This window comes from Carassius gibelio, chromosome A18 (genome assembly GCF_023724105.1).
Source record: "Carassius gibelio isolate Cgi1373 ecotype wild population from Czech Republic chromosome A18, carGib1.2-hapl.c, whole genome shotgun sequence".
NCBI classification, from domain to species: Eukaryota; Metazoa; Chordata; class Actinopteri; order Cypriniformes; family Cyprinidae; genus Carassius; species Carassius gibelio.
The window spans coordinates 20,173,372-20,185,076 of record NC_068388.1 but is presented as its reverse complement, the minus strand read 5'-3'; the positions used below and the strand labels follow the sequence as shown (position 1 = coordinate 20,185,076).

Here is an 11,705-nt window from a genome sequence, read left to right as displayed (position 1 = left end):
AAATGCCACTTTTAATGCAGCTTCTGTGTTTTCTATGCATTGCAAATATTAATTTTGTCAATACTTATTTAATTAGCTTGGTAACAGCCTAAATGACTTATTCTAATGAACTGATTCAACTTAAGAATTCGACTGAAAATATGATGTACACGTTTAGAAAAAAAGGCTTTATAACGGTAAAAATGTCCATAAAAGTAAAACAAATAGAAATAATCAGTTTAAACTTATTGGAAAAGATTAATTTCTATCACTGATTTGAACTGATCACCACACAGACAGAATATGCAAAAAATTAAGTGTCAGCTGTCCACAGTAGTTCTTATGATATCAGCACAATAACACACTCAGCAAAATATCGTCTAATTATCGTTATCGATAAAATCCCAGAAAATATTGAGATAGCATATATAGCCTAATCAATATCGCACACCCCTGATATATTTAATGTTTTATTTAGATAGAAAAAAATGCTCCTGGCCGGCTTTCAGTTGCTTGACAGCAAACCGTGCTATTCTTAGAGCCAGAGTTTCAGTTTGTAAGGCTTAATTACATCGTCAGATCAAATGTTTCACAGACGTATATCTGTAGCCTATTAATGTCTTGTTATAAAACACTTTCATCCTGGCAATCATGCTGTAAGCTGTGATAGCACTGCCAGCATCGTGACTGGCTCAATCACAGTACAAAATAATTTATCATCAACAAGAGAATAATCACAAGGTTTGACTTTTCCCCCACTGTAGCCTACATAGAGAAGTTATTGTGTAAGTGCCTCTTTATATGTTAAGCAACTCTGCCAAGCTGTTACTTCTGTTATTTTTGCAATTGTAAAATATCGCCTATTCATATTGGCATTTCCATTTTGATCTATAAAAAGCCCGTGCAGACTAGAATTTCTTCATATCTGCCTGTAGGACTCACGACCTGAATTTCTGCACGAGACAGGAAAGTACAGCACGCGGAAGCTCAACATATTTGTCCCTCCCAGTCATTCAGGGCTATTAAACGTGTCAGCTTGCAGTCATGTACATTCGCCGTGGATATGGAGAGACACACACCTGGAGAGCCCGTGGATATGGAGAAACACACACCTGGAGAGCCCGTGGATATGGAGAAACACACACCTGGAGAGCCCGTGGATATGGAGAGACACACACCTGGAGAGCCCTTGCATATGGAGAGACACACACCTGGAGAGCCCGTGGATCTGAACGCAGGTAAAAGCAACCGTCCACAAGCGATCGAGCGCATTTGTGACATTTCTAGCGTGTTTATCTGATCGCACTGTTGTTTCGCAGTGGCTGTAGTGTGTCGTCGTGCCTGGAACGCCGTGGAGCCTCGGGACAGGACAGAGATGAAGAGTCCCGCACAGACTGTGATCATTCACCACACAGCGCTCCGGTTCTGCGCGCAACCGCGCGAGAGCGTCTCTCAGCTCGCTCACATCCAGCACATGCACGTCCAAGAGAGAGGCTTCGACGATATCGGTTATAAGTAAGATATAGACTACATTCAATAGGCTATCTGACTATTCTTTAGCCTATATCGCAGTGTAATTAAACTTTTTATATTTTGTAATTATGTAGTATTATAGCATAAATTTTCTTTAGAAGTAAAAATCAATGATATTGCTCTCTTTTTGTTTAGGATTGCTTAGTTAATAAAAAAAAAAAAATACGATTTAAACAACTAACTAAATAATACCTACTTGAAGGATGTTTTTTTATTTCAATTTCTAAAAAAACACAAATGTCTAGGTGGTGTGTTCTGTAAAAAGACAAAAGTCTCAATAATAGACTAAGTAATATTGGAATAATGTATTTATTATTATTTGGGCTACTATTAAAACAAAACAAAGTCAATAAGTCTAAAGGTGTTTTATCAATTAATTAATTAATTTATTAATCACATATTTTCTTCTTTTTACAAAAAGTCATGTTTTGTCCTATATAAATTCTGCTGATATAACAAGACTGGCTCCAGTTTATACATCACACATCCACTCTGTGTGTCTTACTCCAGCTTTCTGATCTCTGGAGATGGGACGGTGTATGAAGGGCGAGGATGGGGGATTGTAGGGGCCCATGCAAAGGAACACAACCTCAATTCTGTTGGCATCGCGTTTATGGGCAACTTCAACAGTGAGAATGCGTCTACCTCTATTTTAACATTTTATTGTACTTTCACACTATGTATTATTTATTGTTCTGTTGTGTTTAGTAGGTTTGTAAATAGAAATAGAGATTGTGCATAAGATTTTAATTGTACTTTGGTAATGAAGTAAAGACTTGTCTAAATAAAACTAATTATACAATACAAATGAACAAAAATACACACAATATAAAGAACATTTCTGTTTGTCTGTAGATGAAATGCCCAGTTCTTCATCACTGTCTGCTCTGCTGAGATTGCTGCACATTGGAGTTCTTCACGGTCATGTACGGCCCGATTTTGTGCTTGTGGGACACAGAGATGTGGCAAAAACAGAGTGTCCGGGGAAAAATGTATATGCTCTACTACCAAAATTAAGAGATGAGTTACAAAAGCTGTGACCTCTTTTATATGCATTGCATTTAATCCCTGCTGTGTCTGTAGCAATGTGTGAATGTGAAAATGTATACGTTTACCTTTGCTCTAAAATTACATGTTACAGTCTTTTGTGCCTTGTTAAAATCTCTTATTAAAATCTCTAATAAAAAAATATTTTTATCAAAATTTGGAACCAATCCTAAAGGCTATAATGAAGAGCCCTACTGGGGAATTAAATTATGAAAAATAGAAAATTCTGTTTATCCAGTAAGAGGATTCTTACTGAGGACCTTTTTGGTTCCTTTAGGATTGGATACAAATTATAATAGAAATCGTATTCACAATCCTTTATGATTTATGGATGAGAGATATTTTACAGATGATTCCTTTAAAGATTAGACTTCTTGAAATCTCCTAAATCACAATTAAGTTATAATTCATCACTTCTATACCGACAAACCTCTAGTTCGTATGGACTGTACAGTACCATGCAATAAATTAGTACTCATGTGTGGCCAATAGGAGGATGTTATATATCCTAAAAATGAAACGCTTTGCATATATGCCTGTTTATTTTGAAGCCTTTTTGTCGAAGTGACATGTTTATTTGATGCTGTGCATCAATGTCTTTTCATGAAGTCAATGGTGGTCCTTGTGTCTGTTTAAATCATTAAACTCATATTTATTGCTACTGTTTCCCGATTGCATTTCCTTTCACCTAATTTTACATATGAATATTCAATAATACATATAAATATAATTATTTTACTTGATCTATCTGTTTAGTCATTGTATTTTTACTATTCTACTTTATTAGTTCTGCAGTTGCATGTGTGTGTGTGTGTGTGTGTGTGTGTGTGTATGTATGTATGTATATATATAGGGTTAGGGTTAGGGTTAGGGTTAGGTTAAAAAACTGGATATTGTTACTACATTATGGCACTAAAAGCACCCTGTTAGTTTTATAAGAGAAGATGCGAGCACATAATCCAAAAAGTAAGGATCCTGAATTACATAACAAAGCTAATTTGCAACATCTTCAAATTTCACATCTTTAATTTAAATTGCAGTCAGATTAATGTATGAAAAATGACTGGTAGCTATCATCTGAATAGGGAGTTATTTGATAAATAATATCTGCCTTTAATGTATTTTACACTTAATTTCTACAGTAGGCTAATTTCATAGATTGTAACAACAGTACTCACTGTAACGTTAATCTTTGGAAGTATACTTCAAAACAACGTTCATTTGAAGCAGATAAATAAATTATATCAAAGTCTGAAGCACATAGCGCAAGAAGCACTGCAGTTAGGCCTATGTGTTTCAACACTCCCGAGTCATACTCCTTCAGTAGTAGCTATTCTGTAGCCAATATTTTGCCCGATATGTGCACGACACACTCCCTTTATGGAGCCGAGGGCATCCTCCAGAGATTAGGGTTCGTGTCCATCCTAAGCTGTTTGTTTACTCACATCTCCGAGTGTTGTCGTATATGGGAACTCCTCCGTTTGACGTCTCTCGGCCTCGCTCGGATCTGACAGAAGTTCAGTCGGATGAATGTGTAAACAGAAGGGCGGTCTCAGGTGAGAGGCTTGAGTTTTAGAGGCTTCCGAAGTCTTATAATTGAGTCCTCGAGTTCATCGATCAGTCAGAGAGATTGGCTGTGCTAGAAACTTATCAGATCTTTGTTTTGTTTTTATCGAGCGCTTTCGAAGAATGAACGGGCATTTTCTGGGGTGCCATTTTGGTTGAACTTTTTAAGTTCAGTTTGACACCTTTGGGAGTTTGTATTGTTAAAAATGGAGGAACTAAAAGCCCCCGTGGGTTTTTTCCACAAGTCCTCATTCAGCATCAGCAGCTTACTGCTCCGACACGAGCGCGCGAGAACCGACACTATCGCCGCGCCCGACGCACCGCGCTCCCGCGCTGCAAAGCCTCACGCGCGCTCCATTCAGTCAAATGACGGAAAAGACAAGCCGATTCGAGAGCTAAACGAATTAGCGACCGGACCGGATAAAAAAGAGGTAGTAGATAAGCCAAAGTGTGAAGGAACCGATGGACAAGAGAAGAAGAATAAACCCGATAAGCCTCCGTTCAGTTATAACGCGCTTATCATGATGGCCATCCGCCAGAGTCCGGAGCGACGGCTCACCCTCAACGGCATCTATGAGTTCATCATGGGCAACTTCCCGTACTACCGAGAAAACCGGCAGGGCTGGCAGAACTCTATCCGACACAACCTGAGCCTTAACAAGTGCTTCGTCAAGGTCCCGCGCCACTACGACGACCCTGGAAAAGGCAACTACTGGATGCTGGACCCGTCCAGTGATGACGTGTTCATCGGCGGAACCACCGGGAAACTCAGGCGCCGGTCTACAACGGCGTCTCGCGCCAGGCTGGCCATGAAGAGAGGCGCGCGGCTGTCCTCCTCCTCCACCGCTGCCGGGCTCGCGTTCGCCGGCTCGTTTTACTGGCCCGTCCCGCCGTTCGTGACCCTCCAGCATCGTCACCCGAACCCCGCGGCGCACCACAGCCACTACGCCGCGTCGGTTCTGTCCCAAAGCTCGCGCCACTTCAGCTCGGTCGGTCCCGCGGCGGAAAGACTTCTTCTCCCGTCCGGTCAAGAGGCAGCTTATTATGGGATGGGTTGTGAACAGATGACCTCCGCCTCCTCCTTCGCCACATCTGCGTCTGTGCCTCTGCCTCTCTCTGCGCCCTGCTCTTTTAATTTACTTTCCAATCAGTCCAGCTACTTTTACTCTCACCAGGTGCCTCACACAGAGGGACCGTCGCCCTGGTCGCAGGAGGAATCGTACCTCTCCAAAACATCTCCTTCTGGACAGTTTTTCCCGGGAAAGCCATCTCCTTCTTCCGAATACATTGGAGGACTACGTACAGACATTCCCAGTTATTTTCCTCATTTTAACACAGCCAGCTCCATGCACTGAAAAGCTTGCTCTTTGTTTTTCAGCTGTTTGATAAAAAAAAAAAAAAATTATCTTTTAAAGTATTTATTATTATTATTATTATTATTATTATTATTATTATTATTATTATGAGACTGTCGGTTAAAAGTTTGGAATAATTAAAGTTCTTTTGTTTTTGAAAAAGTCTTCTACTCAAGAATATATTAAAAACAGTAGTTATGTAGAATAAATAGTATTACAATTGAAAATAACTGTTTTCTATTTTAATATTAATTTTAAAATGTAATTTATTCCTGGCAATACTCCATTTATCAGTGTCACATGATCTTTTAGAAATCATTCTAATATGCTGATTTGGTGCTTTTTTTATCAATTATAGGTGCTCCATAATGTCTCTTGTTATTTTCAATGTGGAAAACATTGTTTTTGCTGCTATATATTTTTGTAGCAAACAATATATTTTTCTAAATTATTTTATGAATAGGAAGTTCAAACGAACAACATTTATTTGAAATGGAAAACTTTTGCAACATTATAAATGTCTGTGACTTTTCGTCATTTTAATGTGTCCTTACCAAATAAAATAAGAACTGTTTCTTAAGCAGAAAATCAGCATATTAGAATGATTTCTGAATGATCATGTGACACTGAAGACTGGAGTAGTGACAGATGAAAATACTTTAAAAAAAAAAAAAAAAAAAAAAACTTAATTATTCAAATTTTTTTGACCTGCAGTTTATAATTACCAAGCAGTTTGTGTGCAATATTTTCTATGCATTAGTTTCATGTGAGCCCAAATATTTGTGGCCAAAACAAATACAGTTTTCCTTTTCAATTTTTCAGCTTCAAAAATCTCAAATAAATTCCACTGGAACACAACTCAAAGTATTTTAAGCAAATGACAGCAACACTTGAGCTAAAAAACAGTGCACTGAAAAAAAGGAAGTAGCTAAAGGAAACAACCATGTTTTGTTCTGCTAACCACATATGACTTTTGAAGCATTTTGATGCTATCTTGTTTGAAAACAGGTTTTGTTTGTTTGTTTGTTTTTGGCACAGAGTATTGGGTGACTTGTATGTAGAATGCCAAGAGATTGACTGCATGTTTCTGTCCGGTGCTTTTCCATGTGTTAGGTGTCTTCGTGTTGTTCAGCATTTACAGTCACTCACATAATCCTGAATGTGTGAATATTTCATACAATGAATCAGCTTTACACAGCCTTCAGGTCTTAGCCTCTAATTTTGTCTTGGCACAAACATGTATCCACTTAAAGGGAATAAATGTTTTGGAGGAACAGACCTTTGTTTTTCATGACAATTCATTTGGAATTATAAGACTCTGTCTGAATTCTGAGCGGATTTCTGATATTGAGCTTCAAAGTTTTTGCATTCCGTAAAATTGTAAGTCTCTTTCATACAAGAAAATGACAGACCCTAAATGTATTCTAAATGCACAAGATCAAAATCCTCTCAAATTTTTGGAACAGGTCAAATGCAGATAGAACCTTATAATTCTATATACAAATTATGTTTAGAATTGTAAGTTTCTATCCTGCAAAACATTAACTGAAGCAATCATTTTCAAGAAACAAATACTTAAAATATGTTTTAAACCATTAAATTAGTGCTGTAACAATGTATTGGCATGTATGAGAAAGGTAATTTAATGCTTTCTATGACATTTATTTAATTTCTTATTTTTTTCTTATTCAAGTTAAGCATAAAATGCAGTGCTAAATATCTTTTCAGTGCAGATGTTAATTTTAGGTATATTTTGGATAATTACACATTATTGCAGGAACAGCAGCCACTGTAATACATCTGACCAGGACTTTATTCCACAGAAAGTGGGACGGGTAAAATTGCTTTCTCTTCAGATCTCAGTATGGCTGAGATAACCTGCTAACAATTATTCTTGTAATTAAGACCTCATCAATTAAATTGGTGACTATTTGTCCTTTAAGGCTTATAGGAAAATTAAAGACATTTGTAAGGCTTTAAAATGCAAGTAAACAGGCAATGCTTCAACAAATATATTTCACAAAGTTTAACTCTAAAATGCAAGAATGTTTCGCCAGTCATAGGTTACATATGCGCCTAATAAAGGGTCTTTAGCTTCCTGGACCTGATATTTTAATAACAATTAGCCTACAAAAAGAATAAGATATAGCATAGGCCTATTTTGTTACCTTTTTAAATTTGGAAGGGTTCAATTTGAGCAGATGAGCTTACCATCACTGTGATCGTCAGAAAACTCTTATTCAGCATCTGGCTCATATTTGCGATCTCAAACATATTCTCAAAACTATCTTTTGCAATAACTTCAAAACTAATATTTTGGTTGCTAGATTCAGCCCATCCACAATCAAATGACAGTGACACTTATACTTCATTGCAATTGCTCTGCAGCAGGGCCATGCACAGACCTTTTGAGAGGCATGTGCTGATACTGAAAAAAGCCCCCCTCCACCTTTTTAAATTGGTCACATCTTAATGACAAATTAAATGACACAATATAATAGTCTCAAAAGCTTTAGATTCATTTCCTATTAATAACAATCATAATAATAATATAGATTATATAGATACAGGGTATCAGGGCTTCTTTAAACCTAATAACAACAGAAATCTTCTGTGAGCCATGTACTTGAAGATGTTTATGTCTTCACTGTGATGTCCCTCTATACACATAAAGTTCAATAAAAATATGTTTGAATTTATTATTATTATTTTTTTAGCTATTCTGTCAAATTATGCTTATTTGTATTATTTGGTTAAAGATGTTTATGTGTGTCATTGAGAAGAGGGAAAGGTAAAGCAATGAGTCAAGTATCTTTGCATATTTTTAAATAAGCTTTAAATAATTATGCCTAACACAATTCCAGTCAATATAGGATATTATAAGAAACTATAGCCATGCCGTTACAATAGCATATCCAAGTATCTGCATACCTGACAGAACTTGATACTGTGGAGAACCAAGGATGTTGGTCTCTTGAAGGTCTCTTATTCACTACACTTTTCCTAAAATAAGCCAGCAGTGAAGAAAATATTAAAATATTGTGTAAAGTACAGTTACAGTGAAAAGTTTGAATTGTGCCAGAGCTCTCCCCTCCTATAGTCCTACATACATGGATATATATATATATATATATATATATATAGCTATGAATTAACCACGCGACCATATGATATTATTAAATGTTAACAAATTAAGTGCATTAGCAATCATAATAATCAAAGAAGAAATTTCGTAGAAATATATTTTACCAAGGCGATTCACTCAAATGCAGTTTCAGGGTTTTTGACAAGCGAATGTGTGCAAATGTGCGCTCCATTTTACCTGATGTAAAATACATTAGGTGAAAAATCTAATTTGATTAAAGATGAATTGCTATGCTGCTGTCTGTATGCACAGGCTATTTAAGTGTAGGTTATTGGCTATGATGCTAGCCCTCTCTTTTTGTCCCACCTGTCTCGGGCTTCAAATACCTAAAATATGAGTCTTATAGACACAGTGTTGCTTGCATAAAAAACGCTGTACTTATTCAAACAACGAGATTTTTACCATTGCAAGAACTTCAAGAGTTCAATTGCTTTGCAGGCAAGGGTTGCCAGGTTTTCACAACAAAACCCGCCCAATTATTACTCAAAAATATCGCAAAACTAGCCCAATCGCGTTTTGAGTGGGTGGAGTTATGAGGTTTTACTGACAGTTTGAGCGGATCCAACTTTTAAATTTAGTCACAAGCTTTATTTAATGTTTTATTGGCTAAATATGAGTAAAATAGACAGACGTCTGTTTCATTGAAAAAAGGGCACTTCGGAGTATATATATCATTGGGCAGTCTGGCGACAGAACATTATAGAACCAAGTTAGAGTTCGACTGTAGATAGAACCTTTTTGTTTTCTGAATAAAAAAAAAAAGTCCTCATGTGTGCATAACTTTAAAAACACAATAACATAATGTAAATATGTAACAGAATAAGAATATGTGAATAACTCAATTTTGACAAAATGTAGGAACCTTATAATTCCAAGGTGACCAGTTGCTCATTAGCCTAATTGTTCAGGATATATATATTAAACTATGTTTATTTAATATTTAAAACTTTTAATGATGTTTTTTTTTTTTTTTTTTTTTGTAATATGCTTTGATTTATAAAGGACAGAACAGATAAAGCCCCTAAAACACAAAGCAGAGCTTTGGAAAATTGGGAGTTCACACTGTCTTCTTAAAACACATCCAGAATGAATACATCCTGATAATCAATTTATTGAACAATACAAGCATTTTAGGGCTTTTATATATAATGCAATGCTTCATGAAATGGTTTATGTGTGTGTTAAATTATACAATGATAAAAAATGTGTCAGTCTAACAAATCTGAAAATTCTGTACAGTGCTTTGTTTTTCACATCTTTCTCCCCCTCTCCCAAACACACACACATCGTCTGAGGGTCCCTAGAGTGCGATCACAGCCTCAGCTCAGTAATGAAGTGGATCTCCTTTTTCAAATGGCTGAGGAGGGGAGAGATAAAAAGAGATGATAGAGGAAATTGAAAGAGAAAGAGAGAGAATTCAACCACAGCACACTGGAAATAAAAAAAAATCACTTTCATCAGATTACACCACTTCAAATAGACACAAGTGGTTTTTCACATTTGTACAAGTTGTGGTAATTGAGTGAGCTCGATGAAATGTGTTGCCCTTGAACCAAGGAAACCAGTTACTGAGTACAGATTTCACTTCTCAAAAAGGGCTGATGAGCAGACCTTACATGCCCTCGCAGAGCCACCATTGAGTCTGTGCCATTTTCCAAATACTGTATGTGTTTAAAATAATCATTCTATTCATTTTTATTTGTTATTGACTTGATAAATGTAAATTTAAATGCTTTTAGTATTAAATCTTAATTTAAATTTGATTTAAAAACATTAAGTCGTTAATCATTACCCAATAAATGCAGTAACACTGTTTTTTTTACGTTACATATAGAAAAATGGTAAATCATGCATAATTTCAAGAAACCTCAAACCAAACCCTGATTCGAACCCTAAAAACTATAAGTTAATTTTGTTAACTAAAATTACAATTTGCTGTATATTTAGTGATGTAGATGTAGATGAATTTGTTTCTTCGTTAGAACAGAGTTGGTGAAATGTAGCATTGCATTATTTGTGCACCAATGGATCCTCTGCAGTGAATGGGTGCCGTCAGAATAAGAGTCCAGACAGCTGTTAAAAACATCCAGTAATCCACATGACAACAATTAATCTTGTGTAAAGTTAAAGCTTCTGGCCAGTAAAAAAGTCTATCCCCTATTGTCCTCCTTTATCTGTACATATTTCTCTCCTGATTCAGATGAGACAACTTTTTCACTGGAGAAAGCAATATTATGGATAGAGGAATCATATTTTGGCCAGAAGCAATGGTTTAAACTTAAAAACATTGCACACTCTTAAAAATAAAGGTGCTTCAAAAGGTTCTTCAAGCGATGCCATAGAAGAACCGTTTTTGGTTCCACAAAGAACCATTCAGTCAAAGGTTCTTTAAAGAACCATCTCTTTCATACCTTTTTATAATTTGAAGAACCTTTCAGTTTCACAAAAGAAGGTTCTTCAGAGAACCTTGGGGTTCTGTTAAAGGTTCTTTATGGAACCATTTAGACAAAAGGTTACTTCTATGCCATCGCGAAGCACCTTTATTTTTAAGAATGTAATAATGAATTTGTTACAAACACTCAGCTTTTTACTTCACAAAACATTAATTCATGGATTGGAGTCATGTGGATTACTGGATTATTGAGATGTTTTGTATGATGGCACCCATTCCCTGCAGAGGATCCATTGGTGAACAAGCGATATAATACTAAATTTCTCAAAATCTGCACTGAAAAAAACTCATCTACATCTTGGATGACCTGAGGGAAAGTTCATTTTGGCAATTTTTCATTTCGGTGAACCGTTCCTTTAAATACACTGTAACAAGGACACCTTTAAATAAAGTGGAATAACATACATACTCTTATTGCTATTATTATCTACATTGCTATTATTATTACTTACATTTGCAAAAATGTAGACTACATAACAAACTTTGGGTTTAATTCAGACTACACATTACATTAAACTGGTGAATTTCACAGTCACACTCCTTGAACAACTTTAGTCATGGTTAGATTGTATGCTCTGGTCTCTGTTTGTTAAGAGCACTTGTAAGACTCTAAAGATGCTTGGTGGAA

The 11,705-nt window shown here is 36.1% G+C and overlaps 2 protein-coding genes across 2 annotated transcripts; both read left to right on the top strand.

Annotated features, from left to right (window-relative positions):
• The first annotated feature begins 901 nt into the window (after positions 1–901).
• Positions 902–3,219, top strand: LOC127934490 (peptidoglycan-recognition protein SC2-like). Its single transcript, XM_052531926.1, has 4 exons — positions 902–1,217; positions 1,299–1,494; positions 2,023–2,141; positions 2,368–3,219. The coding sequence occupies exons 1-4, from the start codon at positions 1,043–1,045 to the stop codon at positions 2,550–2,552; spliced, it is 675 nt and encodes a 224-aa protein (XP_052387886.1). The 5' UTR covers positions 902–1,042; the 3' UTR covers positions 2,553–3,219.
• A 768-nt stretch (positions 3,220–3,987) lies between these two features.
• On the top strand, positions 3,988–5,516 carry LOC127934484 (forkhead box protein G1-like). Its single transcript, XM_052531919.1, has one exon. It carries the CDS (start codon positions 4,332–4,334, stop codon positions 5,478–5,480), a length of 1,149 nt encoding a protein of 382 aa, XP_052387879.1. The 5' UTR covers positions 3,988–4,331; the 3' UTR covers positions 5,481–5,516.
• Positions 5,517–11,705: the final 6,189 nt, after the last annotated feature.